The 19,256-nt window shown below is 35.0% G+C and overlaps 1 protein-coding gene across 3 annotated transcripts in view; it reads left to right on the top strand.

Moving 5' to 3' along the window:
- The window catches only part of LOC126297832 (intermembrane lipid transfer protein VPS13A-like), a 759,301-nt gene that overhangs the window by 664,757 nt on the left and 75,288 nt on the right, over positions 1-19,256 (top strand). For all 3 annotated transcript variants that reach the window (XM_049989081.1, XM_049989080.1, XM_049989079.1), the window contains exon 59: positions 5,623-5,743. In XM_049989081.1, coding sequence (XP_049845038.1) covers positions 5,623-5,743 — 121 coding nt within the window. The remainder of the gene's footprint in view (positions 1-5,622; positions 5,744-19,256) is intronic.

Raw genomic sequence — 19,256 nt, 5'->3', positions numbered from 1 at the left:
CTAATGTTATTGGTATCAGCATTTATTCTCAGAAGCAATTCCTTTGTTAGTCTCTGTTTAGGTTGCCTTTTATTTTCTGACCTGTCTATTTTTCCCCTCCCCCACCTCTACCACAGACAATGCACTTAGCTTTCTATTCTTATTAACTCTTGCACAGTGTTTGGTCAGTTATCACTATCTTGCTTATTACCCTACCTTCCACCTTTAGGCTCTCAGGTTTTCGAATCTTGTCTACTGCCATCCCCAATAATCAGTCTTTCCTTCTCACCCCATCTGGTAAGTCTCCACTGACCTTGGATCCTGAGCTTTTTTCTCAACTCTCCCTATTTCCTGAACTTTACCAGCCCTTTTCTTTCATCCCTTGTCCTCCCCCTTTAACCATTCTGCCAGAGGAAGGAGCCACTGTCCTCAAAAGCCTGCATATTTGTTGAACATTTATGTCTGTTTTCTCCTGCTACAGCTTGATCAGTAGATTGTTTTGTCTACCAAATTATATTACATTTTCAGAAAACATAATATATGAGTCACACAGCATGTCAGGGAGGTGTTCTAATCCTTACTGCTTTTGCAAGGAGGTTAAATGAAGTAAAATACACCATCTGACTAAGATTTAAAAATCAAACAATATTGTTGTTATTAATGTCATTCTACAGGTTCTCTATATGGTGAGTAGCAATCTATGGTTTTTAAGATTTGGAATCATTTTATGCAGAGTCAATCTGATGATAAAGAATTCCTTGAGTCGCATTTGTTGCATTAAGCCACTTGACAGATGCAAGAAAAATGAAACTGAAACATGAACTGCAAACGTAAATATATAGCTGAACCATATCACTCTATTCCTGGTGTCCATTACCGGCAATAAGAGCATGGGAGCCAGCAGACTAAATTGGACAGAGGAGAGGAAGCTTGCTCACAGCCAGAAAATGGCAGCTTTCTGGGATAAGAAGAAATGGAAGATCCTTGTAAAGAGTCAAAACAAGCCCCATGCTCCTAATTAGGCTCAAATAGAATGAGGAAGAAAATTTGTTAGAATTGGACTTGACTCTTGGGAAATACTGAATTAAGCAGATTACAGACAAAATTAGGTTGGAAAAAATGTGCACTTCCAACGAAGTGGAAGATTGACAGAAACATAGAAAATTTGGTAGAGATTGTGATGTTTGGAAACCAAGGTTGCTTTGTTTGGTTTTAGGGAGACATAATAATTGGCCTCAGCAGGGTCAGGTCAGCTTTTTTATTCAGAGTCACCTGTCAAAGAACACACCACAAGATAAGAGAGAAATAAACTATGGAATGACACAAACAGATGAGATTTAAAAATCTGTGAAGTCAGAAATGTTTAAAATGTGTGGCAATTGAATGTCCGTAATCCTGAAAATGACCTGGAGGAAAATATGTTATTATAATAGGTACAGGACTTTGCTGTTTCTGTTGTTACCCAAACAAAAACCATTTGTGGCAGTGTAACTGAGTGATATGAAAATCAGATCACAGTTAACAAGCTGAAATAATTACTGGAACATCAGTGGTGGATAATGGACCAAAATTCTGGGGTGGCCAGGAAACATATTGGAAAATCCAATTCCTTCCCTTTTAATGTAAGCACATCTAACATTCCTAATGACCACCACCACCATTACTAGTAGGAAAATTATAATTACTGTTGCTACTACTATTGCTGTTACTAGTACTACTACTACCACCACCACCACCACCACCACCACCATCATCACCACCACTGCTAATAATAATGACAACCACTGTTATTTATGAACGAACTGGTAGAGTAGCAGTTTGACTGTTATTTGTTATAGAGCAAATTAACTTGATGATTCTTCTTGTTCGTGAATCTTGTCATGATATCGTCATACCATATATCCCAGCTTTCAACTATTCTCAATACTGATTTTAATTTGAGGTAAGGGCTAATAGGTGATCCTGGGCCATAGTGCCCTTAACTAAGTTAATATGCATTTTAGCCAAGAAAAACTCCTTTCCACTGCAGCACTTGTTGCAGAAATAGTAGCAATTAGAGAAACTAGTTTGGGAATTTGGTCCATTTCATTCTAAATCATTCTTTTGATAATGTGCTCAAACTGACAGAGTGTAATGTTTATTTATGCTGGGAAAAAAAGCACAGTCTCCAGTTCTATGTGCAACTGCAAGCAACTGAAGGATGCGTCAGATATTTTTACATTACATTACATTTATTGGTCCTTTTGATCATTTGTTTCACAAGGTATACAATATGATATTGGACAAGTCATTGTGATTTACAGTACATGTTTTTAAATCATACAAGAATATTTACATTGATTTAGGCTTAATATTATCACAACTGAAGGTTCAGCTTCCATACATTATATTTAACCTTGGCAATAAATTTTTATGTTTTGAGATATTCATCTATACTATAATAACATTTTTGCAATAAATATTTATGGACAGCAGTTTTAAATTTTGAAGTGTCTTTTATTGTTTTAATGTTCATAGGTAGCTTATTGTATAGTCTGTTTCCTGTTTGCAGTGGTCCATTCTGTTTTAGTGTTGTGTGTGCATGTTGAACATGTATGTCCTGGTTTCTCCTTGTGTTATACAGGTGGATACTCTGGTTGGTTGACACAAGATTGTTGCTATTTTCTAAGATTTTCCTTACAAATATTATTGCTTGTAAAATGTACAGACATGGTAGTGGAAGGATATGTAGTTTCTTAAATAAGGGCTCACATGAGCTTCTTGATGCAGCATTTTCTATTGCTCTTACATTTTTCTTTTGGCATATAAAACAACTTTTGCCAGTAGATGCATTTCCCCAAAATATTATGCCATTTAATATTGACTCCACACCATATACAGGGAAATGATGACCATAACTGGTAAACTGTGTAGTATAAAGTAATTTAATGAAGAACAGTTTCTTACAATATGAAAATCTTGTATCCAGTAGTGTTACAATATTATCACAAAACTCAAAGTACACTTATTTGTATTTTGACATCAGTGGATCGCCAATGTATTCATCTGTCATTTCAGCTCTAGTCTCAGAAGCTATATATTGCAAATTAGTCAAATGTTTCATGGAATTTAAAAAATCAGTCAATATATCTTCATTTACAGGGTTTTTCTTGTAAGCTATGCATTCTGGGACAATATTGTTCCAAAAATGTGCTTCACTGTTGTTGTTTTTTTCTGAAGAATGTTGAAAAGCAATTCAGTCTTTAAAAATATGCTTTGAAAAACAGAGAGAAGGAAATGAAGTCAGACTCTAGGAGGGTAGTTTTGAAACCACAGGCTATTCTTGTAGTCATTGCACTGAAGTTAGGATTGTCAGTTATTTCATTTAAAACCTCAATGAGTCCCAGATGGTTTTTGTTAATGGCAGATATAATTCTAGCATTACTGTTCCATCTCATTTCACTGTTTGAAGAAATACATTTACCAGCAATACTATTGAGAACTGCTGTGCGTTTGGAAGACCAATAGAAGAAAGCAGGAATATACTGAAGTGTGGAGAAAAATTCCTTACTGGTTTTATACAGGAATAGCTCTCCTGCAAAACTAAATCCAAACACTGTACAAAACAATGCCTAAAAGAGCTTGTGGGACAATCTCAATGACCTCAGCTTACATGCCATTTAATTCTGTAGCCAGAACAGAAGCACCATCATATGTTCTTTATATCATAATTGTGAAACATGTTACTCAGCACAGTCGATTAAGCAGGAGCAGTTCTGGTTTCACTAAGATCATGAAGACCAAGAAAATATTCTTGAGTATCACCATTTGAGTCCACTAGTCTCACAACAATAGAGCATTGTGATTTGTATGAAGGGTGTGTAGTTTTGCCCACAATGCAGGCATAAAGTGAAGTTCTGTCAATACTTGAATCTACATGAACACAAATCTCCTCATTTATACATTCCATCAGTTTGTTATGTGTAGTTTTCAAAAATCCCTGCAAATACCTCATTTTCTCCCAGCATGCTTTCAAATCTTCATTTATGTTTAGCACAAATTTAAAAATGGGTCTGAACGTTTGGGGATTCAGGGAATTTTCTGTCTCATCATGATGTCTGAAAGGTAACTCCTGCTTACGCAGAAGATGTTCACCAATATTGGACATCCACTCCAAAATTTCCTCATTCAGTTTCACATCTCTTTCAAAATGACAGCTCCTACAAGAAGGTAATTATGTCTATACATAAAACTATTACATCAGTACTTCATCAGTATTTCATTTATGCCCACTGCACGTAGTTCAACTACTGCACATGGGGCAACTAATGTTAAGAAAAACATAGAGATACGGCACCACAACTACTGGCTTCCCATGCCACAGAAACACAAAGCAACACAGCTGTGATACTGTGCACACGAAAGACATGGGGTTACCACAGCAACCAAGCATTTACAGGCAGTTTGGCAAGTGCCTAGCCTCCTCGTCATATGCTTCACTCCTCCGTGTGCCTTAGGTTACAATTAAGGTTTCGCACTTTGACTTGCTCTAACGTCTTTTGTGATCACTGACAAAAGTGCATTAAGGTTCAGTGTACAAATAATTACTGCTGCTAGTATACTACCTCTTCTACCACAGAAAATAGAGGAGGCCCGGCCTCACTTGCCTCCTCTGATCAACTGGCACTGTATAACATGCAGCTGAGTATTTTGTCCATCTTCAACTGTGGCTGACTGTAATGAAATAATAAGCAACCAGTTGCAAATAGGAAATTTATTTTCTTGACTGGTTTTGGGCACTTACTACCCTTCTTCAGAAGGTAATGCCTGTCACATTATTTGCAAGTGTCTATAATAAAATGCATAAAGTACAATGCCACAGTCCTAGGACCATATCAAGAGTTCATGATTATTTGACCACTTATAATGGTCTGCAACATAAGTAGTTTTTATTATCAATAATCAGTATTTATGCTATGTTTGTTATGGTATTAGGACCATGGTATTGTGATGTATGCAATTTATTATTGAGACACACAAAAAATGCAACAGGCTTAATCTTCTCAAGAAGGACACTAAGTGCCTCAAACTGGTCAAGGAATTAAATTTCTTATACACAACTGGTTGATTATTATTTCATTATTAACATGCAGTTTCGTAGTGGATTAAAGTGAGCACTGCAAATTCAAGAGGAATGGTCATAACATTTCCTAATCAACATGTTGCAGGGATGTGATTGTTTTCATAGTTTTTGGTCACAGTGAATACTAACCCAAGGATGGGTCCTATCCCTGTATGACATTCTTATCAAATTACACTGTAAAGAAAGAGCTATATCAAGGATTCAAGATTATTTGACCATTTACAATCATCTGCAACCTAAGCAGGTTTCATTATTAATAAGCAGTACTTAGGATATGTTCATTATATAACTTAGCAGCATTTCTAATGAGCAAATAATTTTTAGGAATACATTCAGTAACAAAAAGTAGATGAGCAAAATAGCAGTGATTGTAAAATATTCAATACAGACTGTGATAAATTCTCTTACAAAACTATGAACTGAATAAAATATGATCATATGAAAGTGATTTTCAGCTTTGCATTCCTTTTGTTCTCAACAGATTAACTTTTTCATAGTTTGAATTCCTTTTCTAATTACAGAAAAGAAAAGTTTGTCTGCAACATTGCAGTGATATGCCAGAGATGCTGATATTGACAGCAAATTCTTTCATAATGGGAGTGACATTAGGAATGTCTGGAGTTGTTGTGAAACCACTTACTGGTAAGCTTGTGTCTTGATATAAAAGCAGTTAAAATGAAACCTAAAATAAATAGTAGTTTTAAATTCTAATGACAGTTTTCAGTGTATTGAATTTCATGTAAATAAATGTGTATACTAAATTTTCTGCATTTAGGAATGAGAAGAGAGTCATTAAATGTTCTTGTCTAATCACAGTAGACATATTTTATATTATTGCACGTTAAGATACATTTAAATCCTCAGTCTCATGTGCTACTGATTAATTTTATGACTTCTTGGTTGCTAGGCTTTCTATACTTTGACAATAGTCATATCAGTCATTGTAGTGTCATCATCTCAATCACTATCTCAGTTACTGAATGACTTCCGAGGAACTTGTTCTTATAATACAGTATAACACCACGTACTCACGAACAGTCAAAATAGAGAAGTATACTAGAGGAGACTACTATTATTCTCAAGGGCTGTGTGCTATATGGAGAAATTGTGTTTATTAGTTTATCATACCACTACTGGATGAATCAGCTTCGGAATTCATTTTCAAGTCAACTCATATATACACATAATTATAAATACACATCATAAATAATTCAGTGTATTAGATGTGTTCATTTTTCTTTTTTTCTCTGACCACAATTCACATATCTAGTTGTGAACAAATGTCTCACTTGCCAAATTGAAGCATGTATGTTCTGTTTTTTGCTGATAAACACAACTGATTTTGTACATCCACATATAATGTTACATACTTCATATTCTATGTAACCCATGGAGATGGCTCTGGGATGTGGAAATAAGTCAAGACTGTACATTTTACATAAGTGGAAGAATAGAATGACTTAATTTCATGACATATTATAGTACAGTTTATGGGACATTAAAATACAGTACTTACACGAATAAACACACATACTGAATAGAATATTTAGAATAGAATGGAATATTTATTCATCTTTGAACATGTTTACATGTAATTGGTGTAATCATATGCTTTATAGTTACAGCAATACAGTTATTTTACAATTATCCTTGCCTAATTATGTTGCAAGGAGGCTTTTGCATAAGCAACTACTTCAGTAAAGTATATTGTAACACAAATTGATCACTTTTTGGAAAACAAATACAGAGAGGAGGAGTTGCCACATATATGTTAAAATCTATCATAGTGTGAAAAATTTGGAAACTAAAAATTTTTGTGTATAGCAACATATAGAAGCATGTTTGTGTGAGCTTAAACTAAATAATGGCATGTTTATAATTGTAGCCATGTATTGGGAAATTGGAAAATTTTCAAATATTTTTGAAAAACTTTGATTCTTTGTTATGCTATCTGTCAGACAGAGGGAAGCAAATTATTGTTTGTGGGAGGTTCAACAGAAAGCTTGACCTTGAAGTATTGCTTGGTTCTTTCAGTTTGACATCAGTTTGTTAACAAGGAGTCAGAAAACATTTCTAATAATCATTTTTAAGTGTTGTAGACAAAATAGGATCCAGCTATGCATTATAAAATGGAAGGCAGTATATGGAAGAGGCAATACTTACGCACTTTGATAAAACTGAAATTGAAATTTGATAAAACTGAAATTCAAACCACCTCTCCTACTGAAATTAGGAAAATAATAAATTAATTCACAGATAAAAGTTCACATGGAATTGATGGCATTTCCAAAAGAGAACTAAAAGCTTGTTCCCAACAAATAATTGGTATTCTCAGCCACATATGTAGTAGCACACTGAAACAGATCATTTTTCCAGATAGACTGAAATACACTACTGGTAAACCACTGCATAAAAAAGGGGATAGGTCTGATGCTAACAATTATTGACCAGTCTCACTTCTGACAGCTTTATCCAAAATTCCCGATAATGCTATGTATTCAAGAGTAGCAGCACTTATTTGTAAAAACAAAGTACAGTTTGGTTTTCAGAATGGTTTTTCAACAGAAAATGCCATATATGCTTTCACTGATCAAATATTAAATGCATTGAATAACCGAACATCACCCATTGGGATATTTTGTGATCTCTCAAAGGCTTTTGATTGTGTGAATTATGAAATTAAAGCTTAAGTATTGTGGTATGAGTGGGACAGTGCTCAAATGGTTTAATTCGTATCTAAGTGAAAGAATGCAAAAATCGGCAGAGTCCTCTAGCTGGGCAGGTATCAAGAATGGTGTCCCTTATTGTTATTAATATATATTAATGACTTGCCACTCTATATTCATGAAGATGCAAAGCTAGTTCTTCTTTGCTGATAATATGAGTATAGTAATCACACCCAGCAAACAAGAATCAGCTGAGGAAATTGTAAATAACGTCTTTCAGAAAATTATTAAGTGGTTCTCAGCAAATGGACTCTCACTAAATTTTGAGAAGGCACAGTTTATACAATTCTGTACAGTAAATGACATGTATAACAATTGAACTGGAATAAAAACACATTGATGATTTGTTGAAATAGTTAGGTTCAGCTACTTATGCTATTATGGTTATTGCAAATTTTAGTGATAAACATATCAGTAAATTAGCCTACTATGCCTATTTTCATTCATTGTTTTCATATGACATCATATTTTGGGGCAAGTTGTCATTGAGAGAGGAAGTATTCATTGCACAAAAGCATGTAATCAGAATAATAGCTAGAGTCCACCCAAGCTCACATTGCAGACATTTATTTAAGGAACTCGGGACATTCACAGTACCTTCACAATACATATATTCACTTATGAAAACTGTTACTAATAACCCATCCCAATTCAAAAATAACAGTGAAGTGCACAGCTACAACACTAGCAGAAAGGATGATCTTCATTATTCTGGATTAAATCTAACTTTGGTACAGAAAGGAGTGAATTATGCCACCACAAAAGTAGCTTCATAAAATATTACAATTTATAGTTCAGTATAGTCTCATCTCAAAACTCCAAATCATCTATTACACATTCCTCCAATTATTTCACTGTATAGAAGGCATTGCTTTTTACCCACTTTGTTATTACACTTTTGAATTTATTCAGGGGCACTGAGTAGGCATGTGTAGGTAGTTCATTAAAATATTTGACACCAAGATATTTATAGTTATTGTGAATCTTTGTTAGCCTGGCACGAGGCTTGTCAATTGCATGTCTTTGTCTAGTGTTAAGATGGTGTATTGACATCCTAAGGTCAGAATTATCCAGGTTTTCTTTTGTGTATGCTAGGTACCTATAAATATATAAACTAGGTACTGTCATAATATTCATTACCTTGAAGTAGTGCGTACATGAGTCTTGTGGTGTGAGTACAGAAATGCATCTGATGGACTACTCTTGCTATTTAAATATTGTCTTAGAACCAGGTGAGTTTGCCTGTAGCAAAATTCAATATGTCACAAGGGAATTCAAGAAAACAGTGTATGCATAGAGAAGCAGATTTTCACTTACACGGCCTCTCAACTTACACAGCAGATAAATCACACATGGGATCCAGAGCATAACTTATGTGTATCCCAGCTCAAACTTTGATCAATATGGAATCCAAGAAGCCTATTTTTGTGTTTTTATGGCTGTTGAGTATGTCAATTATGCTTTAGTGCATGTGTGTAAAGTTCAAAATAGCAGTTGTTTTGATTGGTTTCAGGTGCACAATTACAGCTATTTATATGATCTGTCACTTAAGAGTAGCTTCCAAAGCTCATCTGGCCAGTGGTGGTATAATAAATGCTGGTTTTGCAAACAGGTGTAGACTTGGCAGGAAAGGACATTATATTTCAATACTTGACAAATTTCTGATTGCTGTGTAACTAACATGTAGAAACTAGTTATAATGGTGAGCTGCACCATCCACTATCTTATGTCACCAATGCCTCATTATAGCATTATAAATGCAACACACAATTACTTAACAACCACTTTCAACATGCAGAGTATGTCAGAAGCTTAATCTGTCTCATTCATGACAGCATCTAGGATATACTCAGCAGAGCTAAGAAGAGATCTTCATGATGAAGAATTATCTTACATATGTGGAATGTTAGTTGTAACATTCTGGCACAGTTCAGCAGCGACTGGAAAGTTCAGGGTGTTTATGTATGTATGTGTCTCTGATGGGATGTTGAAAGCAAGTAATGGGGACACATTGTCTGTCAATAAAATTCATATCATTCATTTTTAAGAAATGTTGCTATATAGGGAAGAGTGTAGTACCTAGGAACACATGACTCCTTTTGCTCAGATTTTAGAATTATACGTAGGAATGCACACTAGAGACTGCAATAAGGAGTTTCAACCATTTTCTACTGTTCTTTTTTTGCTGCTAGACATGAGGTTGTATCATCCACTACATTTGTAACTATTTTTCATTGTACACATTTAAGTGCTGTATTATACATTAAGGCTATTAGGAATATATTGCAAATTTTTCAGATAGAGAATTTTATGGTAAGTAAAATGCTATATATTTTTTCAAGTATTTATATGACATGTGGGCAATTAAGCCCTGCTTCATTCATTGTTCACCATCTTTTATCTTGAAACAGAGTGACTTAATACATGGGGAATGTGATATTTGCAAGTTAACTAAGTTTCTTTAATATCTTAAGAGTGTTACCTGCCTTGAAAATAGAAATGTGTGTTAGTTTCCAATAGCTTCTATTTCAAAATGTATTAAACTTGTAACTGTTTTTTGATAATACTTGTGATCAATTTGATTTCACTTTCCAGTGTTTGGTATGTAGCAGAATAATAATGTAATAGACAGATGACTAAATACAGTATTGAGAAGATTTTTTCAATTTCCTTGCTTTTAAATTTCAATAGAATATTTTTTCTAGGCACATAACCATGTTGTACATTGGAACATGTTTTCACATTTGGAAAAATGTTAATTTTCTGGAGTAAGTTTGGAATTTCAGAAAACACTGCTGACATAAAAAGTGAATGCCATCATGTAAGAATGAAATATGAAAATATATAAAACTTCTATTACAGGGCTGGCTAGAGGTGAAAATCTGTAAAATGTACCAAGGTACAAGGCTCTCCCCTGTATATGGGGTCTCATTTGAAGGAAAATTACAGGTTAATGTCCAGAAGACATAATTCTCACTAGAGATGGCATTTCCATTACATTACTCATAAATGTGCCTGTACCAGGATATACAACAACACCCATAAAATGTATAATACTGGCAATAGATATTAATTTACTCATGTATTTTTGACGCACTTACTGTGTCATTAGAGTGTATCAACATTTCCTGCAATTAATTAGTCAATCTAATGTTTTATCATGAGTATCTCACTGTGTTTTCACATACCAGTGCTAATCTTTATACCCTGTGATGTGTGATGAACAGCACTGTATTTCTGAGTAGTGTTTTCTGTACTCCATAATGAGGGGAGGAATCAGGATAGTGCAGTTGCTGACATGACTGAATCATTGCACTGTATCTCATATTTCTCATGTTACAATCATAGCTCAAAAAATGTGGTTGTGTTTGATACTTGAATCTAACAGCAATGGTTTTACATACGTTGAGAAAATCATGCTATAACTGTGATGTGGTGATTCATGAAAATTCCAGAAGCTGTGTTACTTGATAGCTGGGAAAACTGGAGAAACTGGGAAAACTGGAGAAATAAGACATTACAGTAACATAAAACAAACTCTTCATACAGGAAAATGTTGCAGTTCCTTGTAGTTACCAACCACAGTAATCATCACTCAAACAACCATTATAAAAGCTACTAAATCTAAGCATTATTCTGCACCAAACTGTTCCACTCACCAAGAGCAATATCTCAGACATGACTGTTGTCTCAAAGTCTGTTGCTGTTTGTGTAATCTCCTGTATCTTTTATGAGATTTCATCTCTCAAAACTTTAAATAATGCAAAGAATTAAATTATGAGTCACAATTTAAGCAAATACCAACAGATAATGTTGTGGAGAAGATTCATGGTAGTATGAATTAATAAAGAATACTGATCTTGAACTGAGTGTTTCTGGGAAAAATCATGTTACAGTTTCTGTAACATGATTTTACATACATTGAGGAAATCATGCTATAACATCATTCCAGATGTCAGTGAATTTATATTAATATGAATGTTTGACATTACATGGCACAGTGTATTCCTCACTATTGTAATTTGATTGCAACAAACACTGTGAACTGTGCTACATTTTATGTTTTTATTATAAGCAAGTGTTACTTCCCTCATATTTCAACATTTTATTTTATATTAATTTTCATATTATGGCAGTTCTCCAACTTTTCTTATTGCAACTACAATTAAAATGCGCAATTACAGTTAAATTTAATTCCTCATTGCATTATTTGTGAGAACTTGCATTACTTTGTCAGTAAAAATGGATGTAGAAGCGGACACACACAGACAGGCAGAGGTGTAGCAAATAATAAGTTATATGTTGAGCTGAAATTGAGGATAAGATATTAGTATTATGCATTACATAGCTCCGGAAGTAAGTTTATCCACAAAAAAGAAAGAGAGAGAGAGAGGAAAATATAGTGTTATGTGGAATGGTAGATGGTTTATTATTGTTATTATTATTTATTTGTGCTACATTTTTTTTTACCAAACTCCTATTCTATGTTACATAAGCAGTCATTCAATAGAATTTATTGCTTTACAGATAACTTTTAATTAAATTTTTAAGTAAGTTTGTTTTAGCAGTTTCATTAATCTCCTTTAGCAATTTATTGTCCAACTTCAGTCCTCGTTAGAAAATGTTGTTCTGAGTTTTATCTTTATAGGTTTGAAGCCAAGAATGATTTACAGTTCTGTGATGAGCTTCGCTTAGATTTATTGTTTTGTGCTCTAGAATTGAGAATAGTGGTGTTGCCCTGGACTGGTAGCCACATTGGGGACAGAGTACAATTATGTAAAATATACTTGAACATATTTTAAGTTATATGACAATCCATTGTCCCTAAACGAAAACAAACCATGTCGAAAACAAATTATTAATATAGATTTGAGCTCAAATACTCCTTGTGACAATCTGAGGGAATAGTTTGTTATCTGCCATCATGTTTAGTGCAAACCGTGAAGTATGGAGGAGTTGGTGTTAAGGTATGATTTTCATTGTTAGGTTATGGTTCAAATGGCTCTGAGCACTATGGGACTTAACATCTGTGGTCATCAGTCCCCTAGAACTTAGAACTGCTTAAACCTAACTAACCTAAGGACATCACACACATCCATGCCCGAGGCAGGATTCAAACCTGTGACTGTAGCGGTCACGCATTTCCAGACTGGAGCACCTAGAACCACTCAGCCACACCGGCCGGCATTAGGTTTTGGTCCCTATATTTTGCTTAAGCAGATGCTTAATGCAGAAGGATATGAACACATTTTACTGCATTGCTTACTGCATACAGTAGAGGAACAATTCAGAGTCAGTTACTGTATCAGCATGAGAATGCACCCTGTCACAAAGCAGCACCTGTGAGCTGAAGGTCAATAACATTCCTGAAATCAACTGGCCCACCCAGAGTCCCAAGCTGAACTCAATGGAACATCTCTGGGATGAATCAGAATGTTGACTCACTTCAGACTCCAGCATCCAACATCACTACATTCTCTGGTTTGTTCTTGAGGAAGAATGCCACAGACATTCAGACACGTCACTGAAAGTGTCTCCAGGAGAGTTCAAACTGTTATAAAGGTGAAGGGTGAACATAGCTCAAATTATGTCCACTAATACTTTCTCAGACATTTTTAATCAGATAATATTCAATGTTAGCATTCGTTTTCTCTTTTCATAAGTTCAACATGAAAGACAACCTGAAAAAAATAGTTGAAATCTGGCAATTGTAGATGATCTGTGGTCAAAGTTCTAATACATTTTCAGTCTTGTTATAGATAAAAGTTATTCAGAGTAAGATGTTAAACACAGTAAACAACTCCTTAGGTTTAATATGAGAGTCTGCTGAAAAGTAATTCCTCCAAATTTTTATGTGAAAACTGTTGAAACTTTTAAAATAGAAAACATTATTAACATTCTACATTTTTATTCTTCACATCTACATATTCATTTCTCAATGTAAGTCACCCTGGTGATGAACATATTTTTCCCAACTAGAGAGCATTTTGTTGATAGCAGCACTGTAGAATATTTGACTTTGTTGACAGAGCTACAACCTCACCTCTACTTGCACCACTGTCAAAGTGCAGTTTTCAAAGGTATACTTTAAGTTTTGGAAAAAAATGAAAATTGGAGGGGCCAAGTCAGGATTGTATGGAGGATGATTGATGACTGTGAACTCAAGGTGTCAGATTGTTGCAAATGTCATAGCACTCATGTGTAGAATTGAATTTCCATGCTAAAGGAGAGGGTGCTGCATGTATGTATAAACACTTCAGATTCACAACTCGATTACAGCATGCTGTTTCTCATGCACGGATATAGTCACGTAACTCACCACCATGTTACATACTACAATGGACATGAGGAATAAAGATGTAGAATGTTAATAATGTCTGTTTTATTTAAAAAGACTTAAAAAGTTTTCACATACAAAATTTGGAAGCACTGCTTTTCTGCACTCTCTCGTAGTAGGCCACTACTATTCATAGAATGTTGTGAAAAAGAGATGCTAAGGAAACTTTAAATGATACTGGCAAATCCTTTGGGATATACAACGAACAATGGGAGGATAAAAGGTAACAATTTACTGCTCAGTATTGACACTAGCACATAAACAAGACTGAACTCATGGAAAAGCTTTCATACAGATATCATTTGTTGAAACTAACAGAATTAAGAACTCACAAACACACACATACAAACACACAGTAAGATTGTCCAAGTACTGTAAATGTAGCTCTGTGTGTGTGTGTGTGTGAGAGAGAGAGAGAGAGCAGAGAGAGAGAGAGAGAGAGAGAGAGAGAGAGAGAGAGAGAGAGAGAGAGAGAGAGAGAGAGAGAGATATGTATTAACCATCCAGTCTGTCATAGATATTCTGATGTTTAGATTGAAGGCAAGAAGCAGAACAGAGGAATATTAAATTCTGTACACATGGATACTTGTTTGAGGATCCTAGTACCAAATCACTGTATGAACCCCTCACAGTCACACAAATCACTAATGATGTTGAAATAACACACATAGTATTGAAAGATGGTTAAAACTACTAAAAATGAATGAGTCATCAGCCTCTTATGCAATCTCAATTACATTTTACCTTGGATGGAATTAACACCTTTCCTAGCTCATACTTGTCATAATCTACTGAATGAGAAGACTATTTAAGTGTTGATGTTTAATTGTTAATTAGTTATTTGTACATTTCATGGATCACTGTGCAGTCCTGCAATGATATGGAATGAATCAGGTTTATAGTTACAGCGCAGCTTCTCAGCAGAGAATAGCAACATGCTAACCATTTACATGATTTCTTCATTTTGTGCCAATTTTCATACATTCATTCAGTATCTCTCTGTCCCAATTTTAAAAATACATACACAGAAAATCATTCTACTATACATTCAGAAATTCTTCTATGGAGTAGGAGCTATCAACCAGATATGATTTGAATTTGTGTTGAAGTTATTATCCAGTAAATTCTCAATATAGCTCCACAGATGATCAAAATTTTTTATGGCTGAGTACCTGACTCCCTTTTGTGCCATAGCAAGTGCTAGTGATCAGTCCAAAGACTGGTTTGAGGCAGCTCTCCACACAAGTTTATCGTGTGCAGGCCTCCCCATCTCTGCATAATTATTGTCTATTGCTACAGTTGATGCCCCCTCCCAACCCCCACCCCCATACACACCCTCACTTCCTTACATTACCAAAGTGACAAATCCTTGATGCCTCAGGATATGTCCTATCAACTGATTCCTTCTTTTAGTCGACTGAGGCCCTAAATTTCTTAACTCCCCAATTTTCTTCAGTTCCTTCTCATCAGTAATATGATCTACCTATCCAATTCTCAGCATTCATCTATAACACCATATTTCAAAAGCATTTATTCTCTTCTTGTCTGAACTGTTTATTGTCCACACTCTACTCATTACAGGGTTACACTCTAGACAAATATCTTGAGATAATACTTCAGATCTCTTAAATATATATTCAACATTAGCAAATTTACCTTTTCCCAAAATGCTTTCCTTACAATGCCCAGTATGCACTTTATATCTTCTCTATATGTCATTGTCAGTTATTTTGCTGTCAAAATTGCAAAACTCATCTACTACATTTAGTGTCTCAGTTTCTAATCTAATCCCCTCAGCATAATCTGATTTGATTTGACTACATTCCATTACTCTTTCTTTTACATTAATCTTGCAACATATTTTCAAGAAATTATCCATTCTGTCAAACTGCTCGTCCAAGTTCTTTGCAGTATCTGACAGGAAGACATGTCATTTTGAAGTTTTTATTTCTTCTCCTTGTACTTTAATTCCTCTTGCAAATTATGCCTTGGTTTCCTTGACTGTTTGCTAAATGTAGGCCACAAACCCTCCTCACACTCTTATTAACTGCTGCTTCCTTTTGAAGCCCTTTTACTCTTATAACTACACCTTTGTTTCTGTACCAGATTTTTCCTTCTTTTTACCTCTGCCAGATGTCATGCAAAATAATGTGGCCCCAATGCAGAAACACATCATGAGCAGTGGGTGAGTCCATTCCATCATTCTAAAGAGATGGCCACATCAGATAACTTTCATCTGCTGAAACATACGTACTGAGTGTTCTCGTTGCCATCTCTTCACCACACTGTGTGACACTGCAGTCTTCATGTACCACAGGTGCAGGGAAATTCATTACTACCAGGAATGTGAGATTATATACAATGCTATTAAATTTTTGCCAGAATAGGAAAACAATGAATCAATAACCTCATTAAAAACTGTGCTTTAGTGGGTTGCAGGAACCACTGTCTATCTCAGTCACACAGTTAGGAGGATAACGTGTAGGTGCAAGTACTTTCCAGAGCTACACAGCTTCAAAATGGTGCAGAAAGAGAAGAAGAAAATTTTAATCTTAAAAAAAAATTTAATCTTAATCTTAGGTAATATTTCTGAACAGGTTGTCAGTGGACTCACACATTCTGTATTTTACTCTCTCAGTTTTATTCCAACATTACAGGATTTTTTTTATTTTTTTGTGCCCACTGAGAGCACCATTCATGACACTAAATACAAGTTCTGCCTAAGTAATCCTGTATCCTCCTACAGCGATTTAAAGTGTATCTCTTACACTACAGCACCATCAGCAAACAGTTGCAGATCACTGCTCATCCTGTACTTCAGCTTGCTTATGTGTATAGAGAAAAAGAGCTGCCTTAACACACTTCCCTGACAAACTTCTGATGCTGGCCTTGTCTTCAATGTGCACTCACCATCCAGGACAATGTACTGGGTTCTATTACTTAAAGAGTCTTTGGGCTAATTATATATTTGAGGGTCAATTTCATATGTTCAGACCTTTGTCAAGAGTCTGCAGTGTGACATTGTGTCAAACACTGTCAGGAAACCATGGATAACAGGAGCTGCCTGCTTCCCTTCATCCATTATTTGCAAGATACTGTGTGAAAAAGGACAATCTGAGATCACTGAGTGATTTTTTCTAAATCTGTGTTGATTTGTGGATAGAAGCTTTCCTGGCTTAGGTGAATTTATTATATTTGAAGTTTGATATGCTCAAGAATTCTGTGGCACACCAACAGTAAAACTATTAGTCTTGACTGTGTGGCTTCATTCTTTTACCCTTCTTATATACAGAACACACCTGTGCTTTTTTCCAATCACTTTGGACTTTCCACTGAGTGAGACATTCTTGATAATTCAAGTAACAGGCCAATGCTAAATAGTAATCTTTGAAAACAGAATATGCAGTTTGATCTGACACTGACAGCTTACTTGTTTTCAACTACTTCAGCTGCTTTTCAACTCCGTAGATGCCTGTTTCTGTGTCCTCCACGTGGCAGTTTGTGCAGATTTAACTACACCAGAAATGTATATGTTGTACATCAGAATATTGTAGCAACTAATGTGATTTGAGATCATACCCTTTTTATTGCAATGTTTTTCATTTGTTCAATGAAAAGCAAAAGTTATTTATACTAACTTATGAGTCTGCTGTGCTGAATATTGAATACTGGTAATTACATTGCTGGACACATATGCTTTAATACTTATGCAGTATGCAAAATGTGTTATACTTTACTTGCATGTGTAATGGGAAAACAGTTGAGGAAGATCCTTTTTCTGCTATAAACAATGTTTTTTGTGCACTGTTATGTGTTATATATCAGCATGTGTAGTACCATCAGATAGCATTTTGCACTGGATAGTCATATAAAATTCTCTGCAACAACTGAATGGACAGAAAAGTGATAGACATGGAACGTTAGTAGTCCATGATAACAGAAATAAAGTCCACTCCTCCTCTGAACACTGATGTAGTGTGCCTCCATAGATGAAATCTGGTGCTGCTGTAATTACTTGTTTTCTCTTCTCTACATTTAAAATACATAATATTTTTTCTGCTGTTTGAAATTTTGTTCACATAACATTTGCTCCCCTCCTGCTCCTGTCTTCTCAGTACAGCTTTAACCATGCATATCAGTAACCATTTTTCTGTAATATCTTCCTTATATTTCCTTCTGCTTGTTTTTCTTTTTTTATTCCCCCTGGGTTTATTTTTATACGTATTATTTTTAATATTATTTGTTTATTCAGGTCCATAATGTCTCATTTGTAATTTCTGAAGCTCTCCCTGACTGGAAGATTCCTTTCCACTGCAATGAATTCTTAAATCACGACTCAATGGATCAATACCTCTACTAAAACTTGTCCTCTAAATATGGTTCTAATGTCTCTAAGCACTATGGGACTTAACATCTGAGGTCATCAGTCCCCTGGACTTAGAATTACTTAAACCTAACTTAACCTAAGGACATCACACACATCCATGCCTAAGGCAGGATTCGAACCTGTGACCATAGTAGCAGTGTGGTTCTGGACTGAGGCGGTTAGAACCACTCGGCCACAGCTGTCAGCACTTTTCCTCTCTCTGTTTATGTTCTCTCTATTTTAAACTATTGCAATTTATATAATAAAGCTACATAAACAAAACTGAAGTTGATTTATTATACTCTCATAAAGGGTTATTTGAATAAGTAAGTATATAAAGATATGTAATATCTTAATGATTTAAGAAAGAAATCTTAACAGTAATCTATCATGGACTGAAATAACACTTCTACAACACTCTCTCTGCCCTATTATCCTGCAAGAAATAGATGTTCTAAATCTATCTGTGCTTTTCAAAAGTTTATTATATTTTTAAGTAGCATTATATGCTGTGAAACGTTTCCTCTTGTTAAAGTGTATCCAACTGAAAAATGTAGAGCTTTGTTTATTGAAGTAGTTACCCCTGCTAGTATGAATAGATGCTTGGAATGCATATATTATAGCACTTTCTATCCACTGCTAGTTATGGACACTACAGTACAGTGAGCAACAACATACAGAAATGCAGTAGACAAGAATTGCTATGTACAAGGAGCCTACCAAAAA

The sequence above is a fragment of the Schistocerca gregaria genome, chromosome X (genome assembly GCF_023897955.1).
Source record: "Schistocerca gregaria isolate iqSchGreg1 chromosome X, iqSchGreg1.2, whole genome shotgun sequence".
Lineage (NCBI taxonomy): Eukaryota > Metazoa > Arthropoda > Insecta > Orthoptera > Acrididae > Schistocerca > Schistocerca gregaria.
The sequence above is the reverse complement of the archived record's forward strand: the minus strand, read 5'-3'. Positions and strand labels throughout refer to the sequence as shown.